This window comes from Hyla sarda, chromosome 1, assembly GCF_029499605.1.
Source record: "Hyla sarda isolate aHylSar1 chromosome 1, aHylSar1.hap1, whole genome shotgun sequence".
Lineage (NCBI taxonomy): Eukaryota > Metazoa > Chordata > Amphibia > Anura > Hylidae > Hyla > Hyla sarda.
Window position 1 is genome coordinate 375094598 of NC_079189.1, and position 21783 is coordinate 375116380.

Sequence of the window (21783 nt, forward strand, 5' to 3'; positions counted from 1 at the left end):
TTATCCAGAAAGTTAAACAGATTTGTAAATTACTTCTTTAAAAAAAAAAAAAATCTTAATCCTTTCAGTACTTATGAGCTGCTGTAGTTGAGTTGTTCTTTTCTGTCTAAGTGCTGTCTGATGATACCTGTCTCGGGAAATCCCCATAGCAAACCTCTTCTACTCTGTGCAGTTCCCGAGACAAGCAGAGATGGCAACAGAGAGCACTGTTGCCTGACAGAAAAGAACAATTCAACTTCAGCAGCTGATAATTATTGGAAGGGTTAAGATTTTTTAATAGTAGTAATTTACAAATCTGTTTAACTTTCTGGAGCCAGTTGAAGAAAAAAGTGTTTTTCCTGGAATACCCCTTTAAGCTGGCCTACACCATATGTGAAGGTTGATTTCTTGAATTTAAAGCTGGTTCCGCAATCTGCTATAGATACAACAACCTTAAATGTGCTATTATCCACATGCCATTCAAATGAATGGCCTCTTACATAATATACATGTTGGTTAGGTTAGCCAGTGTGAGATATGCTCTTAATTTCTTCTCTGGCTAATGGGTGTAGGAAGAGTCCAGAGCAGAGGACCCCATTAGTGATATTGGTATGCCCTAATTACATATGGAAAGGAGCTGTAGAGAGTAGAATATATGTGACATATTCCAGTAGTTAAGAGAAATGCACCTATGATGAACCACTGCTAACTTTTTTTAACGCATTGAGGAGAATGGGGATTTTTTTCCCCTGGGGCTTTCTTTGGGAAGCTTGAGCTCACATTTTACTTGTGAGGGCCTACACTCTTCCTAAAAAGGACTACTTCTCTCTCTCTCTCTCTCTCAAGTGATTCCCCACAGGTGTGTTTCCATTTCTGCTGCTCTGGTTACACAGGTCTGCTGTACACTCCTATGTTATGAATAGATACTTGAAAGATATGATTGTGAAAGCACATATGTTATGACTCTTCCATTAGGGATGTTGACTTTAGCAGGGTGAGTATTTGAGGTTTTCAGTTGAGTAAACCATAGAGTCAATAAGCTGTTTACTTTTGGGAGGATTCAAGTCATTTAGCATGTTGTATCCTTAGCTTCAGCCAGAGATTCTTTTTGTTAGTGGCTGTGTAGTGCTGATGTAACTCTTACATGTTTGTTTTAGCTAAAGACAAGCATATTTGCACTTTGGAATGATTATTTTTTTTTTTTTTCTCTTCTGAAAACTTCCTTCTATTTCACCCTTTACAACAACCTTCTGAAAGAATGAGAAGTCTACAACTCCTGTTTCGAAATCCAACACTCCCACTCCACGAACAGATGCCCCTACACCTGGCAGCAACTCAACTGGACTGCGGCCTGTGCCTGGCAAACCACCAGGGGTCGACCCATTAAGTAAGAAAGATTTACTCCTCTTCATCAAAATTTATTCTTGTTCTATATAGACTATATAGCGTTTTATTTCAGGGCCAAAACTTGTAGTTTTGAGTTTCAAATATTATTAATATATATATTTTTTTTTTTTAAAGAAAAACTAAGAGCATAAAGTAAATTACTAAAATAAGCTCAATAAATACATAGGCAGTGACGTGTATAATACCGGTTATTTAGCGCCTGCTTGTTTCTTTTCTTTACAGCAGGTCTTAGGACTCCAATGGCAGTCCCCTGTCCTTATCCAACTCCATTTGGAATAGTTCCACATGCCGGAATGAATGGTGAACTTACCAGTCCAGGAGCAGCTTATGCCAGTCTGCACAACATTTCTCCACAAATGAGCGCCGCTGCGGCTGCAGCAGCAGCTGCCGCAGCTTATGGCCGATCCCCAGTGGTAAGGGCTTTATTTATGTAAAATGTTGTTAATATTTCATGTGGTTTCCTATAGACATGACACATTGCTTTTACACTTTTTATTCTTATATGACATAAAAGTAATAAAATAAAATAAATATGGGGCTTAGGATCCTTTTAGCTGATCAGATAATTGCTGTTCTGAGCGCCGACTAGATAGCAAGCTTATCAGTACCTAAATAGACAATTACAAAGGTCACTTGTGAGTGGTGGACAGCTGCACACATGCACAACCGCTCATGCAGCCATACACTGCCATTGTTGGTAGCAGCACATCCCCTTGTTAATACAGGAAGTTGTGCTTATGACAAAACATGTTCAGTCCTGCATAGAAGGTTCAAGCAAAGTTGAATTGGCACACAAAATGTGTGAGAAATTTGCAGAACTTCCTTTTTTTTTTCTAACCCAATATTGTCTAAATAAATAAGTTGGATATCGCAGCTTTGTCCCACGCCCGTGCAGGTGTGAATCGGTGTAAAACCCAATGTAAACAATGCAAAGGTTGCAGTGCTCGCTCAAGCACCATGGCATCCTCAAACAGCTGATTGACATGGGTGCTGAGATTCAGACCACCACTGGCCTAATATTGATGGCCTATTGTGTGGATAGGCTATCAATTAGAAGCCTGGAGTCTTTGAAGCTGACCATGCATGCGGAAACGTCTCACCTGCAGCCATCCACTGGTTCATTGGCTCTTACTGCCTGTAGTCTTCTGTAGGCAAAGGAAAGGATTTTAAAAAAAGGAAATTTTTCAACATAAAAAAAAAATCTCCTTGCACGGTTCAGACTGATTCAGAAGAAAAATGTGATATAGAGCTGATCAACATCATAATGCATTCCAGTGAGTAGGTTTGCAATGTTCATTTTAATGGAAGAAGAATTAGAATATCTAGCATACCTAAATTCTTAGTAAACATCAGTTATTTAAGGTGGTAGCAGGGGATGTTTCCACTACATTTGTTGTCATTGAGATCTCTGGTCATACAATCATGCTCATGTTTCCACCATTACTGTTTAGGTTGGTTTTGACCCACATCATCATATGCGTGTTCCAGGAATGCCTCCAAATCTGACAGGCATCCCAGGTGGAAAGCCGTGAGTAGTTTATATTTATCCTTCTTACATATCATATTTGCAGCTTTACGTTCTTTATATCTTTGACATCAAAATGATTTGTTCTTCTTTGGCCTTATACAGTCATGGCCGTAAATGTTGGCACCCCTGAAATTTTTCTAGAAAATGAAGCATTTCTCACAGAAAAGGATTGCAGTAACACACGTTTTGCTTATACACATGTTTATTCCCTTTGTGTGTATTGGAACTAAACCAAAAAAGGAGCAAAAAAAGCTAATTAGACATAATGTCACACCAAACTCCAAAAATGGGCTGGACAAAATAAATTGGCACCCTTTCAAAATTGTTGATAAATAAGATTGTTTCAAACATGTGATGCTCCTTTAAACTCACCTGGGGCAAGTAACAGGTGTGGACAATATAAAAATCACACCTGAAAGCAGATAAAAAGGAGAGAAGTTCACTTAGTCTTTGCATTGTGTGTCTGTGTGCGCCACACTAAGCATGGGCAACCGAAAGAGGAGAAGAGAACAGTCTGAGGACTTGAGAACCAAAATTGTGGAAAAAGATAAACAATCTCGAGGTTACAAGTCCATCTCCAGAGATCTAGATTTGCCTTTGTCCACAGTGCGCAACATTATCATGAAGTTTGCAAACCATGACACTGTAGCTAATCTCCCTGGGCATGGATGGAAGAGATAAATTGATGGATAGTCCTGATGGTGGATAAGCAGCCTCAAACAAGTTCCAAAGATATTCAAGCTGTCCTGCAGGCACAAGGAGCATCAGTGTCAGCGCAAACTATCCGTCGACATTTAAATGAAATGAAACACTATTGCAGGAGTCCCAGGAGGACCCCACTGCTGACAGATACATTAAAAAGCAAGACTACATTTTGGCAAAATGAACTTGAGGAAGCCAAAATCCTTCTGGGAAAACGTCTTGTGGACAGATGAGACCAAGATAGAGCTTTTTGGTAAAGCATATCATTCTACTGTTTACCGAAAATGGAATGAGGCCTACAAAGAAAAGAACACAGTACCTACAGTGAAATATGGTGGAGGTTCAGTGATGTTTTGGGGTTGCTTTGCTGCCTCTGGCACTGGGTGCCTTGAATGTGTGAAAGGCATCATGACATCTGAGGATTACCAACCGATTTTGGGTTGCACGGTTACAGCCAGTGTCAGAAAGCTGGGTTTGCGTCCGAGATCTTTGGTCTTCCAGCAGGACAATGACCCCAAACATACGTCAAAAAGCACCCAGAAATGGATGGCAACAAAGCGCTGGAGAGTTCTGAAGTGGCAGCAATGAGTCCAGATCTAAATCCCATTGAACACCTGTGGAGAGATCTTAAAATTGCTGTTGGGAGAAGGTGCCCTTCCAATAAGACAGACCTGGAGCAGGTGCAAAGGAAGAGTGGTCTAACATTCCAGCTGAGAGGTGTAAGAAGCTTATTGATGGTTATAGGAAGAGACTGATTTCAGTTATTTTTTCCAAAGGGTGTGCAACCAAATATTAAGTTAAGGGTGCCAATAATTTTGTCCAGCCCATTTTTGGAGTTTGGTGACATTATGTCCAATTTGCTTTTTTCCTCCCTTTTTTTGGTTTAGTTCCAATACACACAAAGGGAAAAAAACATGTGTATAGCAAAACACTTGTTACTGCAATCCTTTTCTGTGAGAAATACTTAATTTTCTAGAAAAATTTCAGGGGTGCCAACATTTACGGCCATGACTATTTTCATTTCATTTTGTTTTGATTTGGTGGTTTTTTTCTATTAATAAAATGTGTCCGTTTCAGCTTAGTTTATGGTTTATAGCCTAAATCTAGAGTTGCGTTTATGTATCTTTTGGAATACATTGTTTTCAAGGAAAATTGCTTTGGGAATGCCAATAGATAACTTCTAAATCAAAACAAGGCTGCTGCCAATGCTTAAGAGGGTTATTAAGGTTAAAGTATGATGAGGGAGGTGTGGAGGCTAAAACTGATGAGTTTGGATGAGGATTTACTTCCATTCATGAGAGAAAATGAAAACTAATGAATTTTTCTCTGTGTATGTTTTTTAAGTACCCATAAAACTTTTTTTTATATTTTAATATAAGATGGGTTAGATGTATGACTAGTGTTTTTTTCTGCCATCTAAGGTGAGATACTCTCATATTTGGTTTGTTTTAGTACAACTTAAGCTAATTTTTCATTTTAGCTAAGAAAGTTTCTTCCTAAGAAAGTATTTTTTTTACTTAAATATCCTGTTTCTTTTTTCCAACTAGGGCATATTCATTCCATGTAAGTGCTGACGGCCAGATGCAGCCGGTTCCATTCCCTCCTGATGCTCTCATTGGCCCAGGAATCCCTCGGCACGCGCGACAGATAAACACACTAAATCATGGAGAAGTGGTTTGTGCAGTTACCATCAGCAACCCCACAAGACATGTGTACACTGGTGGAAAGGGATGTGTCAAAGTCTGGGACATAAGTCACCCAGGGAACAAAAGCCCGGTCTCTCAGCTGGACTGCTTGGTAAGCACCAATAATTTTATAGCAATTAATTAATTTTATCTAAATATTTCAATATTTATATCAATGAACTATTGCTATGTGAGCAGATTTCCTAAACCCTAAACATTGTTAAGGGTCTATTTACATGTAGTGCATCTGCAACATATTTTCTGCTGTGGATGTACCCATGGCAGTCTCAAGAGCAAGCTCCCTGCTGTGGCTGGGTAGCTCTGGGTGTCCGCTTGTAGCAGCAGATTTTATGCTGCAGACACAGTGCCTGCTAGTAGCAGATGTGCAGTGGAAAATCTGTCGCTATGAGAAGATGCACAGAGCTACCCAGCCACAGCAGGTAGCCTGCTCTTGTGACTGCCGATGGCGCATCCCCAGTAAAAAATATGCTGTGTATGCGCTACATGTGACCCTACCCTAAAAGTTTAATTCTCAACTTAAAGCTGATACGTTGTTGTTTGTGTTTAAAAATAAATACAGGGTTTTCTATACAAATACACACACACACTGTGTCTCCCTGCTCAACCAGTCATCGATTGAAGAGGTACTCCACCTCGGCCAGTGACTGGCTGAACTGGCATTTGCTGCATACTGGGGTTTTGACACCATCTGGACCGATCCTTTTGATAGGGGATAAGATGTTTGCAGTGGAAAACTTTTTTATTTTTTATTTTTTTCAAATGAACTGGTGAAACAGATTTGTAAATTACTTCTATTAAAATTACTTCTATTAAAAAAATCTTAATCCTTCCGGTACTTATCAGCTGCTGTATACTACAGAGGAAGTTGTATTTCTTTCTGGAGTTCTGAAGTCTGACCACAGTGCTCTCTGCTGACACCTCTGTCCGTATCGGGAACTGTCTAAAGTAGGAGAGGTTTGCTATGGGGATTTGCTTGTACTCTGGACAGTTCCTGACATGGACAGAGGTGTCAGCAGCAGTGTGGTCAGACTGGAAAGAGCTCCACAAAGAAATACAACTTCCTCTGTTTACAGCAGCTAATAAGTACTGGAAGGATTAAGATTTTTAAATACAAGTAACTTACAAATCTGTTTAACTTTCTGTCATCAGTTCTTTTGAAAAAAAAAATATAGTTTTCCACTGGAGTACCCCTTTAAATGTATAGAGAACCTAGTTCCTTCTCAGTAAAGATAGATAAGTGAACTACAAATAACGTAATAGCCAGTGAGATATATGAATTGTAAAGCAAATGACCTACAAAAATGGAGATACTGGAAACTCTCTTTAAATAGCAATAACTATGTACAGTATAATCTCGGGTTTTTATTATAGAGATATTGAATGTTTAAGATTTTATAGCTGTCAAAAAGAGTTCTGGCCAAATACTTATTAAAAAATAAAAGAAAAAGAACACTTAAAGACGTGTGGTGCAATGATTAATAACTTATTTTAGCCTGAAGCCACAAATAGATATTCTCTGGAGGGTGGTAACCTTTTATGTAGAACTGAATAATGACATTAATTTAGCATACATTGTGGATTAATAATAGGATGTAAAATAGTGGAGACAATATTTTATCTATTAGCATATTGACTTCTGCACTGAACTGTATATATCATGTAGTGCCAAGTTGTTCAGCGTTGGAAAGTTTGGGTTGACTTTCCAGCCTGGGATTTTGATGCTAATTAAGATGAATTATCCCCCAACACTGAATTTAAGATCAAGTTTAAGTACTTGCCTAATGTCATGTAATTTCTTGGTATTAATCCACTTTATCATTGTCATAACTGCAAATGGCTCATTAGAACCAGAAGGGAATGTTTGTGCTTTTAGAGGTTTCCTGTGTAGCGTTTAACCCATCACCAATGAGTTTTATTTTATAAAGCACAAGGTAAAAAGAACATTTCTAAAACAACTGCTCTGTATATAGAACAATGAAAACACTTGAATGTGTAACAGACAGACTATGTAAGTACCGATCTCCTATCCCAATGGCTTTTGTCTCTGCAGAACAGAGATAACTACATCCGCTCCTGTAGATTACTCCCCGATGGGCGCACTCTGATAGTTGGAGGGGAAGCCAGCACGTTATCCATATGGGACCTGGCAGCACCTACCCCACGTATAAAAGCCGAGCTGACATCATCTGCTCCTGCCTGCTATGCTCTGGCCATCAGCCCCGATTCCAAAGTCTGCTTCTCCTGCTGTAGTGATGGCAACATTGCAGTGTGGGACTTGCACAATCAGACCTTAGTAAGGTATGTACATCATTTGTTTGTCTGAACGGGAATGGGACCAACTGTATTCCTGTGTGTATTATTTATATATGCAAGTACATGATGTATCTATTTTATTTATTATTGTGCATCGTATGAAATTATAGTTATTTAGATAAGTCTACACATATATATTTATGTACTAGTTGAAATCTCTTACCTTTTAGAATGCTCTGTTTAGCTGTCTATTCGCTGCTGCCAGTTAGTATTTGTTGCATACTGCCAATCTGTTTATCTGCTGTAAGAATCAGAGGACACTGTTATTTTGACATAATTCTTAGAATCTCAAGGTCAATATACGAGGCATTATCTTCAGAGTACCTTATGCTGTTATCTCATGACCTCAATGGCAGCGGGAACTTGTTATCTGATGTCTGCCACATTTCCTGGTATCCAGTAGTCTTCAAAAGAGAGATCTCTAATATATCAATGAACTTGATAAATATTGGCAAGCCCTGGATTTTGTAAGCTGTCATTGTGATAAAGAATACATACACTAGAACAGCAGCTGAAGCTAAAGTTCAAAACAAAAATCCATAAATGGAATAGATCTTGCTTCCTATAATGTAGAATTGAAAGCTGATGCTTATTTTATACATATTCTGATCAATTAAAGGGGTATTCCGGCCAAATACATCTTATCCCCTATCCAAAGGATAGGGGATAAGATGTCTGATCGCTTGGGTCCCCCCGCGATCTCCGTGCAGCACCCGCATTCTATGCAGGGCGGCATCTCCAGTCTCCTAAACCTCTTTGTTTCCGGGACTGGAAACGTGATGTCACGCCTCCATTCATGTCTATAGGAGGGGGCGTGACTGACATCACGCCCCCTCCTATAGACATGAATGGAGGGGGTGTGGCTTGACGTTATGTTTCCAGTCCTGGAAACAAAGAGGTTTGCAAGACTGGAGACGCAGCCCCGCATAGAATGCGGGTGCTGCACGGAGATCAGACATCTTATCCCCTATCCTTTGGATAGGGGATAAGATGTATTTGGGTGGAATGTCCCTTTAAGATTGTCAGTCTGGCCCTTTGCATACATATGTATGGCTGACCGCTATCTCTCAAGAGACGTGATTGCCAACCTGTGTGCCTCTAGCTGTTACAAAACTACAACTATAGCTGGAGGCATACTAGTTGGACAACACTGCTCTAGATCCTTCCATTCATATAAACACGTGAATGCAGCAAGAGGGTGTAAACAGCTGGCAAACTCTCAAATAACAAAAGGATTGGGCAGTTAAAATTCAACATCGCCCAATCCTCTTTCTCCACATCATCGTCAGTTGGGGAAAAGTTGGAAGGCCCTCATAAACAGTAGATGGTTGTCCAAAGCCTAATATGTATAAGGGCCTAAAGTTACAACCAGTTTAATAATACATTTTTATACATGGTTGCCTCCACCTGTTTAAGGATGGCCGTATACCTGTAAGATTGCAGGACCCTAAATGACACTTGTCCATTCCTGTTCAAAATGGTGTCACAAGTGGACATGATAGAAAATGCTGCCCAAGTTGCCCAGTATGTGCGGTATCTTGATAAAGGATTTGTGGTGAACGTCTATTTTTACTGATCTACCATATCGGTATTGGCAGACTGGACACTGTTATCAGCAGTTTAGCATTGGAGTAGTAATAAAAGTGTTACAGAAGGTTCATGAGCTCAGATTGTTCTCCAGTACATGCTTTTGTTTCCTGGAGCAGTAAAATGGCTGAGCAGGACTTTAACCCAGGATCATAGACTGTGATTTGATGAATTATAATAACCCGTATCAGTGCTTTACAATCCATAAATGTCTTCTCTCCACTGGCTTGTCAATGGATTGGATGGGTGTTTTTCCCGTTCCCACCCACCCTGTATTTTGCGCTCTTCTATGTAATCTTGAGGGTTGCAAATCAATGAACATCACAATAATTTTCGGGCAGTCAAAGCCCAAGATGGTGTCACCTGATGAAATAGCTGATTTGTCTCTCCCTTTCATGTGATGACGGTCTTCAGGCGAAATGACAGTGCTGATTAGTAAAGGCGTCGCTCCCTTCAGGTTAATACTGATGGCTCACACACTTTTCTTAAAGGGTGCAGGCAAAAATCACACAGACAAGACTTAACTAGATACCTCATTAAAGGGGTACTCTGGTGGAAAACAGTTTTTTTTAATTTATTTTTTTATGAACTGGTTGCAGAAATCTTATTCCTTTTGGTACTTTTTAGCAGCTGTATACTACAGAGGAAATTCTTTACTTTTTGAATTTCTTTTTTGTGTTGTCCACAGTGCTCTCTGCTGACACCTGATGCCCGTATCAGGAACTGTCCAAAGTAGCATAGTTTGCTATGGGGATTTTCTCCTGCTCTGGACAATTCCTCCATATGGGCATCAGGAGTCAGCAGAGAGCACTGTGGACAACACAAAAAAGAAATTTTAAAAATTAAGATTTTCCTCTGTAGCAAACCGCTGCTAAAAAGTACTGAAAGGATTAAGATTGTTTAATAGAAGTAATTTACAAATCTGTTTAACTTTCTGGCACCAGTTCATTTAAAAAAAAATAAGTTTTCCACCGGAGTACCCCTTTAATAAAGCTTATTTGATAGGTCCAAGCGGACGTGCGTTTTTTTTTTACTGAAGCACTACATATCCTTATCCTATGTAGGTTACAGCACATATACTTAGGGAATATACTTCAAGAATTGTGTCATCTAAAATTGACCTATTGTTTAAAACAAGTTTTTAGGTTAAACACATTTTTTAAGACTTTTTGGTGATATATTTTTTTATTTCTCTTTCTTGTTTCATCTTGGCCCCTAAGCCTAATGAGATGAACCTTCCTGTTCTATTGCAGCAGTATCCTCTATATTACACACCAGATTACAGTAAAAGTTGATGCGGATGTCCGCCATTAATCCTTCTGATGCAGTAATTTATTCTTATCATAGCATCTAAAGTGTGTGTGTGTGGGGCTCCTAAGGCAAGTAAAGATGGCGGCATTAGCTCTGGTCACCTATTCCACAGCAGTTTCCAGCAATCTTCTTCTATGGCCTTCTGGCAGACTATACAAGTAGATTGCCAATATAACTGATCAGTGCTGTGTCTGTGCACCTAAAAGTAATAGCATTCAATAGATAGTTATGAATAGTCCCCTTTGGGAACTTAAAGATGGATTAATTGATAAGTAAAAAATAAATAATCCCCTCCTCAAATAAAAAAATAAAAAATCGCACATTTTTCCCATGTGCAGAAATGTCTGATCTTTTAAAATATAATGTTAATGATCCCGCACAGTAGACGGCGTAAACGTTAAAGAAATACCAAAGTCCAAAATTACTAATTTTTGGTTACATCTCATCCCAAAAAATGCAATAAAAAGTGACCAAATAGTTATATACACATAAGTGATACCAATAAAAGCTACAGATAACAGCGTAAAAAAGAGCCTTCATACAGCCCTGTATACAGAAAAAAAGCAGTACGATAATAGAAAAGCATGTAAACATGGTTATTTTAATCATATTGATCCACATGATAAAGAAAACCTGTCAGTTTTACCATAAATACATTGGCCCTCATTTACTAAGAGTGTTGTGTAGGTTTCTTTGTGGGTTTAAATTTGCTAAAATTTATTTTCCACGGTATTTACTAAAGTTTCCCTACATTTTCCACTTTCCCTACACTTTGCTTTTTTTACACATCCTCTGATCTGTGGGGTTTTCCTCAGCTCAAATCCACCACATTTTATGTGGAAACCTTAGTAAATATGTTGGGTTTTTGTGAAAATGTTGGGAACACGCCCCTTTCCTGAGAACACGCCCATTCCCCATGTGGCCACGCCCCTTTTCGGGTTTTTCTTAGCAAGGTGGAGAGTTAGGGTACGTTCACACGCGCGGATTTACAGCGTATTTTATGCTGCAAATCCACTGGTGAAGGCCCGCTCTATGCAGACTTTACATGTGCCTGCTTGCAGCGGCAATATGCCACTACCAGCAGACACACTGCGATTTGCGAGTTGCAGTATATTCGCACATCGCGGGAAATCTCTGCCTAGCTCAGAGCAGGGGGAGTGGCTGCGATGTGCGAGTACGCCGCGCACATCGCTGCACTGTCTGCTGGTAGCGGCGTATTGCCGCTACCAGCAGGCACATGTAAAGCCAGCATAGAGCGGGCCTTCACCAGTGGATCCGCAGCTAAATATGCTATGAAAATCCACGCGTGTGAATGTACCCTTAGTCGGGTTTTTTTTTCAATTCTGGCGCAAAATCTGGCGCAGACAGAATTTCTTGCGCAATACGACAGAATCTGGCACACAACCCGACAAAACATGTCTGGTTTGCAGTAGTAAATGAGGGCCATTGTGTGAAAACTAAACCCCTTAAAAGTTGCAAAATGTGTTGTTTTTAAATTTTCTGCTACAATTTATTTTATTTTTTTTTTTTTTTTTTGTTGCTCCGTACATTTTATGTGAAAATGAAAGGTATCAATACAAAGTACAATTGGCTGTGCAAAAAAAAGCCCTCATATGGGTCGGAGGATGGAAAAATTCTGATACATACCCCAACATTGGTGGCTTAGCCTTTAGAAACTAATCTAGGCAGCACTTGACGCCAATATTTTTCCATTTGTTATTTCTCCAATTTTCATAGAACTGGCATTCAAGGAATGGATAAGTTGCCTTAAGAATAAAAAGGTGTGCTGAGAGATTTATGATGGGAGGCTAACATGCCTTTAAATGGCTAAACCCGCTAGCTCCTGGATGTTCTAGGTCAGCACAAACCTGTTTTTACAAAAAAAAAAAAAATTCTCTTTTTCTTCATCTTTTGATGTGTAGTTGATAGGGGGGAAGAAAAACTGGTTTTCAACTATTTCCAGAAAATGTTAGTTTCAGATGCACCTATAAAGCCTATTTAGTTTTAGTTTTTTAGATCAGAAAGTCAGTATGAATGGTTCACCTTGACTCACAACTGTTAAGGCCCTTTTAAAAGTTTATATGAAATATGCTTCTGGTCCATATTTTGTCTTTTGTCTTTATGGTGTTATAGAGTAACAAGGTCCCTTGACCAGCTCCTGTTCTACTGACAGCATCATCTTAAAGGGGTTATCCTGCGATTTATGGATTTTTTTTTATTTTTTTTTTATATATATTCTGCCCGGGCTGCTGCAATAAATATAATAAACGCTACCTTTGCCTTCCGCAGCTCACCTTGTGGTGCTAGAAACAGTCCCCCATCCTTAAGCCCTGGTCGTCTTCTGGCACTTGATGGCCGACCTGTAACTCGGCAGCTTAGCTAATCACCAACCACAACAATGTCCCACCTTGCCAGTGATGGGCTGAGTTGCAGTGTGATGTAACAGACCTGGGCACCAGGAACAAGGCCAGGCCCGTTCCATTGACACTGCAGCACAGTGTGACAGGTTGGGCACAAAGAGCCGGAAGAAGACCGGGGCTGAAAGATGGGAGACCGATTCCAGTGGCATTGAGGAAGCAGAGAAACATAAGTGAAATTTTTATTGTGGCAGCCTGGGCAAAATTCAGAATTAAAAACAATCGCTGGATTTAACCCCTTAAGGACTCAGGGTTTTTCCGTTTTAGCACTTTAGTTTTTCCTCCTCACCTTTTAAAAATCATAACCCTTTCAATTTTCACCTACAGACCCATATGATGGCTTTTTTTTTTTTTTTTTTTTTTTTTTGCGCCACCAATTCTACTTTGTAATGACATCAGTCATTTTACCCAAAAATCTACAGCGCCATTTTGTAACTTTTGGGGGCTTCCGTCTCTACGCAGTGCATTTTTCGGTAAAAATGACACCTTATCTTTATTCTGTAGCTCCATACGCTTAAAATGATACCCAACTTATATAGGTTTGATTTCGTCTTACTTCTGGGAAAAATAACTATGGTTCATGCAAGAAAATGTATGTCCTCTCCTGACCCCTATAACTTAAAAAAAAAAATTATGAGGGCTCATTTTTTGCACTGCATAGAAATGGAAGCCCCCAAAAAATACAAAATGGCGATATTATTTATTAAAATTTTTTTTGTTTTGCTGAAGTCTTTATCGATACCATTTTTGTTTTGATCAGACTTTTTGATCGCTTTTTATTCATTTTTTTTATGGTATGAAAGTGATAAAAAAATGCGCAATTTTGGACATTTGCGCACGCGGCGATACCACATATGTTTATATTTTTATTTACACAGGGTTTTTTTATAAAAAGGGGGGGGGGGGGTGATTCAAACTTTTATTAGAGAAGGGGTTAAATCATCTTTATTAACTTTTTAACTATTAACTAATTTTTTTACACTTTTTTTTTGCAATGTTATAGCTCCCATAGGGGACTATAACGTGCATTATACTGATTGCAGACACTTATCAATGCTATGCCATAGCATTGCATTGATTGGTGTTATCGGCGCTCCACTGCTCCTGCCTGGATCTCAGGTATGGAGCAGTCATTCGGCGATCCGACAATGAGGAGGCAGGTAGGGGCCCTCCTCGCTTTTTCACCACAGTGGTTTTGATCAGCTCGACTGAGCTACCGGGAATGTTTTATTTATTTATTTTTTTATTTTAGACGCGGCGATCAAAGTTTGATTGCCGCATCTAAAGGGTTAATACCGTACATTACCGCGATCGGTGATGTCCGGTATTAGCCAGGGGTCACGGCTACCGTTAGCCGTTGGGATCAACCCGATATGACTCGGGGTCACCGTGTGACCCCACATGATATCGCTAGAGTGGGAGCAGTACGTACAGGTACCCCATGCATCCTTAAGAGGTTAAAGGGGGGATCTTTTTTGTAGCAACTGGTGCCAGAAATTTTTAACAGATTTGTAAATTAGTTCTATTTAAAAATCTTAATCCTTCCAGTACTTATCAGCTGTATGCTCCAGAGGAAGTTGTATTTCTTTCTGGAGTTATTTTCTGTCTGACCACAGTGCTCTCTGCTGACACCTCTATCCGTTTCAGGAACTGTCCATAGCAAACATCTCCTGCTCTGGACAGAAGAAATAAAACTTCCTATGGAGCATATACAGCAGCTGATAAGTACTGTAAGGAATATCATTTTTCAATAGAAGTAATTTACAAATCTTTTTAAAGGGGTACTCCACTGGAAAACATTTTTCTTTAAATCGACTGGGGCAGAAAGTTGAACAGATTTGTAAATTACTTTGGTTTAAAAATCTTAATCCTTTCAGTACTTATTAGCTGGTATATACTACATAGGAAGTTCTTTTCCATTTGAATTTCCTTTCTTTCTAACTACAGCACTCTCTGCTGACAACTCTGTCCATTTTTAAGAACTGTCCAGATTAGGAGAAAATCCCCATAGTAAACCTCTTCTGCTATGGACAGTTCCTGACATGGACAGAGGTGTCAGCAGAGAGCACTGTGGTCAGACAGAAAAAAAATTAATAAAGAAAAGAACTTCCTCTGTAGTATACACCAGCTGATAAGTACTGGAAGGATTAACATTTTTTTAATAGAAGTAATTCACAAATCTGTTTAACTTTCTGGCACCAGTTGATTTAAATAAAATATATTTTCCACCGGAGTACCCCTTTAATGTAAGTAATGTCACTTCATCAGTTGTATTACTTGTTGGGAGTTTTGTTCTGTTTTGACTAAACTTCAGTTAAGGTTAGGGTCTCATGGAACCCATATGAAATACAACGTGGATGCCCGACGGCAGTAACAAGAGCGAGCTCCCTACTGTGAATGGGTAGCTCTGTGTGTCTGCTTGTAGCAGCGGATTTCCTGCTGCGTGTCTGCTACACTGTGACACACAGCTACCCAGCCGCAACAGTCACGTGAAATCAGCTGCGGATGCGCTCCGTGTGACCCTACCCTAAATTAGATATCGCCATAGTGGTGCTAATGTCGCTGTGTAAAATTATATTTATTTGTAATCTTTGTGTAAGCTAAAGGTTTATTTATTCCAGTAAATTATCTTAGTTTTTTGTATAATCGATTGTAGATAACCTAGGGTTAGGTGTGATAAAGATCATCTGTATTCCTCATATATTTCACTGTTGCCATTTTGTACTTGAATACTTTTACATCTCAGTAGTTGTTATACACTCTTAGGGTACGTTCACACACGCAGATTCACAGTGTATTTTACGCTGCAAATCTGCTGGTGAAGGCCCGCTCTATGCAGGCTTTATATGTGCCTGCTGGTAGCGGCAATACGCTTGCTCAGCAGGGAGAGCGGCCGTGATGTGCGAGTACACCGCGCACATCGCTGCACTTTGTCTGCTGGTAGTGGCGTATTGCTGCTACCAGCAGGCACATGTAAAGCCAGCATAGAGCGGGCCTTCACCAGCGCAGCTAAATACGCTGTGAAAATCTGCATGTGTGAACGTACCCTTAAGTTGTATTCAGGAATTCCCCTCCAGTAAGTTCTTATTTGTCACAAGATACTGTGGTGTTCTAAAGACTTAAAGGAGTAGTCCGGCACGCACTTTAATTTTGCAGCCCGGATGGGATAAAATGAGAAAAGAAAACACTTTCTCTTACCTGCCAACGAGCCCCCACAGCTCCGGTACACTCCGGTACAGGTGTTTGGTCCCCGGGCTGTATTCTTCTTACTTCCTGTTAGCCCGGCACGTCACACGGACCTTCTCCCTATCACCGGCTGTAGCGATGTCCCTCCTCGGCCGGTGATAGGCTGAAGCTCAGTGTGACGTGCCGGGCTAACAGGAACTTAGAAGAACACAGCCCGGGGACCGAACACCTGTACCTGAGCTATGGGGGGCTCGTTGGCAAGTAAGAAAAAGTGTGTTTTCTTTTATTTTGCAGCCCGGACGGGATAAAATGAGAAAAGTGCGCGCCGGACTACTCCTTTAAGGTTTGCTGGCAGAGTAACAGAGTATCAATGTGTATAATGTATACTCAACCTACAGGGGTTTGAGATTAGTATTTAGTAGCAGTAGTTTTAATATGTGTTTTCATAGCAAAATAAATAATGCACCAGATATAAATAATGGAATGCTGTAAAACTCTGCATGTCGTTATGTCTCAGGTTGATATGTAAATGATCACAGGTGTGGTCTGATAATACTGGGTCTTATCACAAGAGGGCGTAAAAGTGCTTCCACGCTGCTCTATTTAAAAAAAAAAAAATAATTAAAGGCTACTTTTGGGCAGTGTACCTCTTAATGAGAGATCATTGACTGCTAGACATGTGTGCGGACTTTGTAGCTTAAGAGGAGCAGGATGGATGTTTCAACAATTTCCCACCATCTAGGCCGTTCTTAAAGCTGTTATTAGAAGGGGTTACGTGAGGGCACACAATTTAAACTGGCTCAGACAGACCACCATTAAAAATATGAGAAGCAGAAGCCGCTCCCACAGTTTCGTTGTCCACCATTCAGACACAAATGGCACCTTTATTGTACACCCCTCTATCTGCCCATTTTTGGGGAAAGTTAGCAGAATGAAATTTGATGTCACAGTGTCCATTAGGTGTCTTGCTTTTGACAGCCAACCACCATTGCCTTTGTTTGCTGTAGTGTTGTGAACTGGAAACCCTAATTGCAATGGACTAAAAAGCGTTCTGTCTTTAGTGACAAATCAGTGCTTTGGATCAATGTAACATACAGATAATTACACATAGATTTATTTAACAACATTTTTTTATGTTGATCAAACACTTTTGTGCCTCATGTTTTACATCTCTTGAATTTCCTTTTTCCTATTTATTAAATGTAGACTCCGAGGACTACATCCTAGCTTCCAAAAGCTGCCTGGGTGACCTAATTGCTACAATTTTATTTTGGCAATAATACAAATGTTGTATTCTAAAATATGTGAAAAGCTGCTTAATGCAGAGAAGTGTCTTTGTGAATAAATGTACAATTATGCTCCGACATCTCCTCATTTTGTTTTGACAAGCCTTCAGAGACGAGATTGTTTGTTGTTTAGGAAAGTCGTTTTGATAATACTTATCATTTTATGTTGTAGCATATGTGTCTTTATTTACTGGTATGTACTTGTTTGCTGTTCATTTTGCTAAATATGTTGCTTTTTTTGTTTGTCTTATCAGGCAATTCCAGGGCCACACAGATGGAGCCAGCTGTATTGACATTTCTAATGATGGTACCAAGCTCTGGACTGGAGGTTTGGACAACACAGTACGATCCTGGGATCTGCGAGAAGGCCGACAGCTCCAACAACATGACTTTACTTCACAGGTATCATCAGATCAAAATGAGTTATTCATGTCATCCACAGCTGTAGTGCATCAAAGATTGCTTTGTAACACACCTTTCCTTTTTATATTTACTAAAAGGACTTTTTTTTATTTAAAAAGATTGGTTTTATGGTACTCCCAGAGGCACAGATGTTGTCTAAATTTTGTTTTGTACAGTAGCATCATATAACATTTGACCCTGTAGCGACATTTAGTTTAACATTGGTACATTTTGTTCAGGACTTTACAAAAGGTAATTCGTTTTCTCGTTTTTTTCTTTTATAATTACATTATAGTAAGTGCATTAAACAGGAACACATAAAAGTTTACAGGTCCTATTTAATAGAACGGTCTAATATTGCTATACAGTGGCTCAGTAGATAAAATAGATTTGCTGACCAGTGAGGTACTTGATAGTCTGTGTACTCTGTAAGAGCGGCAAGTGCGCTTATTCATTTACTCCCTTTTTATTGTTTTTTTTACTTTTAGATCTTCTCATTGGGATATTGTCCAACTGGTGAATGGTTAGCAGTAGGCATGGAGAACAGCAATGTTGAAGTTTTGCATGTCACTAAGCCAGACAAATACCAGCTACATCTTCATGAAAGCTGTGTACTCTCCCTCAAGTTTGCCCATTGTGGTAAGTTGTTACTAGTTTTACATTTGGAATTTTTCCATTCACGTGTTTTCTCTTCCACACTATAGGCTATTGATGCCAAAGGGTTGATTTTCTTGCTCATGAATTTTTCAGAGGATTAGAGTGGATAAGGTAGCTTACCACAGGTCACTGTAAGACTCTTTAACAATTACCTTAAAAGGCCTTTTAGCACCTCTCTGGTCTAATTGTTAAATATACTTCTGTATATACATATATATATGTGTGTGTATTAACATGAAATGGCAAAGGATGTAATGTTACAGAAATAATTGTGTTCAAAATGTCATGGATTGATGACTAAGTGATCATTCAATTTAAAAATGGCATAATTTATTTTAGTCTTATATAATATTTATGATTTCTAGCTAAGAAGGAGATTTATCATTCTTTTCAAACTTATGGCTTTTATATGACCATTTATTTTTTACTTTTGCTTATGTGCGACCTACTTATCAAATAGTCGCACGACCTTGATAAATAAATCGCACGTTAGCAAAACCCGGGAAACCCACTTAGAAAAGCATTTTTTAAAGCAGAAAAGTTTCCCTTATGTTAACAGCCGAAGTTCATTATCTACCCTTTATTACCAGTAGCTTTGCTAGAGGGGGAGGGGGGGGGGCATACTGCATCGGGTGACATCCTGACTGGCCTGCCTGATACTAAATAACTGCACTCCATCTATCCCGCAACAACCATTCCACCCCTCTCAGAAATAAACTATATTAAAAACACACTATGCCGCACCATGAATAGGAAGGAAGGAAGGCAGTGCAGCACCAACTAGCACATAAACAATAGTGAAGCTACAAGAAAAAACTGCTTGGTACGTTACCCACCCCAAAATGTGCATGAAGCTGTATTACTATGAATGTTTTTTTTTTTTAAGGACACATATGGGTTATTTACGTAGTCTGTAAAAATGTTTACACAATTATTTTGTGCCTTATTCTATTTTAACACAACATTAATTTTAAACTTTAGTGGGTACGCCAGCATGTAAATGTCCTAAAATTAACAAGGTGTGCATTTTCTACCTTTAAAATTTATAGTTATTAGTTATATAATTAATTTTTTCTATAATTAACATTATTGTAGTAGCTTTGTTTCATGATGCAGAATAAGAGTAGTTGTTAAAGTGGGTGTTAATGTCCTTTTCTGCAGACGTCTGCACCTTCTGTAAGCCAGGTTGGACCTGGAATACATATTAGACTTTTAAATGGAGATACGACTTTTTTTCTTCATAATTAGCGACTATCGCTTTTGATAAATACATAACCACTGCACAGTATAAAAAAATTAAAATAATAACTACGGGAGCAGATTTCAGAAATGTGCTTTGGAATAAGCAAAAATCAAAAAGTTGCAGCATGTATAGATAAGTCGAACATGCGCAAGTACGTGCAACTTTTTTATGCAAAAATAAATAAATCTTCTACGGAGCTTGATGAATCTCCTTCTAAATGTTTATAGAGCAAAATCAAAGTACAGACCTACTGTTAGCAGTCCCAACAACACACAGGTTGACACAACCAAACTCTGTCTGAAGTATGGTTTTAGAAGGCCCAGTGGTCCATTCTCCCCTACCTGATTCACACGGTGACTATATATACTGACTTAGATGCACACATATGACTAATATATCATTGAATGTGATTATTTTTGTGATTTCAGGGAAGTGGTTTGTGAGCACTGGAAAGGACAACCTACTTAATGCCTGGAGAACACCTTACGGAGCCAGTATATTCCAGGTAAGCTTACCTATAAAAGAGATGTTATACTAACTGCGTTTCAGTTTGTGCAGTGTTAATTCTGGAGTGTATTAAAGGGGTACTTCATCCCTAGACATCTTATCCCCCTCCATTCAAGTCTGTGGGAGGAGGCGTTACACCTATGTATTAGCCATCAAGCCCCCTCCCATAGACACGAATGGAGGGGGTGGCACGGCGTGATGCTGCGACCCCCCCCCCTTTCAAAGTTTTACTAGCAATCTGATACTCTAAGTATGGAAGGTTGGGAGGGCTAGATAGCCAAAAATTGATTGTTAGTTGCCATAAACCAGTTCTATTTTTTAACCAGTCATTTAAACAGCTTGACAATCCGTCACTGCTTTCCATCAACAATATAATATCGAATTTTACAAGAACAAAGACAAAAAACTGAGTTTTGCTTACAAGTGCATCTGTCATCTCCACACGAGGTACAGGTGGTACCAGATGATAAACAGTCGGTATCTTTTGTTAACTTTGTGGCTGTTCTGTAATTCCAGCAGACAGTCGTAGAGACCAGCCAACCTCTACGACTGTTCAGTGGCTCTACATAATGGCTGCGGTATAAGTTTACAAAGGTACTGTCTGCTTTATCACCTTATGTCCTAACTGTTTGTCTGCACCTCCATACCTTGTACACAGGTGACAGATGCACTTTATAGAAAACTTCTAATCCAGTTATAATGACATATCAGAGGCTAAATTTTATCTGAAAGTTGCTCAGTTTTCTATGGCTGTCCAATAATCCAGCACCTATTGTGTATTATTAATGCCGGTTTATAGGAATTCTACTGCAGTTTGGTTATGCTGTCCTGTCTATTTAGAAACAGATAAATCGCTCTGTTTTTTTTTTTTTTCTGCTGTTCTTGGAAGCACCAAATTTCTTACTGTTTATCCTTTCCCACAGTCCAAAGAATCCTCATCTGTGCTGAGCTGTGACATCTCTGTGGATGACAAATACATTGTCACTGGATCAGGGGACAAGAAAGCCACAGTCTATGAAGTTATTTATTAGAGACAAATTCCAACTGCCAATGAGACGGCTACTAGTAGCACTTTTCTGAATTTTTTTTTTTTTTTTCCTTTCTTTCTTGCTTCCTGGAACCAAGGGCCTGAAGCGCCCACCTCAGCAAGTTTTATTTTTCTTTGCCAAACGCGCTCCCTATTTTCCATTTTGTTGTAAATGCTTACTAGGAACTTGAAACCAAATCTTCAGATGATGTGCCGGTGGAAGATGCACAGAAAAAGTAGACTTAATCTATACATCAGACTTGTTCATGGATTGTGTATTATACTTGTAACATATTTATTTTGTGTAAAGAAGACTTTGTAAGAAAAAACAAAATGAACTGACTTAAAAAGTCTGTACAGGCCATGGAAATTTAGGTAAGTTTGCTTTTAGTATATAATCTATGTTTCCAATGTAGCCTTTATTTTTTATTTCAATATACATTTTTATAAAAAATAAATAAAAATAATAATAATAAAATATATATATATATATTTTTATATATATATATATATATATATATATAT

The 21783-nt window shown here is 39.0% G+C and overlaps 1 protein-coding gene across 6 annotated transcripts in view; it reads left to right on the forward strand.

The window, feature by feature from the left end:
* Nucleotides 1-21783, forward strand: part of LOC130275550 (transducin-like enhancer protein 4) — a 129685-nt gene that overhangs the window by 98469 nt on the left and 9433 nt on the right. For all 6 annotated transcript variants that reach the window (XM_056523640.1, XM_056523659.1, XM_056523650.1 and 3 more), the window contains 9 exons: nt 1237-1366; nt 1609-1799; nt 2838-2914; nt 5164-5413; nt 7373-7620; nt 17677-17824; nt 18313-18463; nt 20153-20229; nt 21155-21633. In XM_056523640.1, coding sequence (XP_056379615.1) covers nt 1237-1366; nt 1609-1799; nt 2838-2914; nt 5164-5413; nt 7373-7620; nt 17677-17824; nt 18313-18463; nt 20153-20229; nt 21155-21262 — 1380 coding nt within the window. In that variant the 3' untranslated portion in view covers nt 21263-21633. The remainder of the gene's footprint in view (nt 1-1236; nt 1367-1608; nt 1800-2837; nt 2915-5163; nt 5414-7372; nt 7621-17676; nt 17825-18312; nt 18464-20152; nt 20230-21154; nt 21634-21783) is intronic.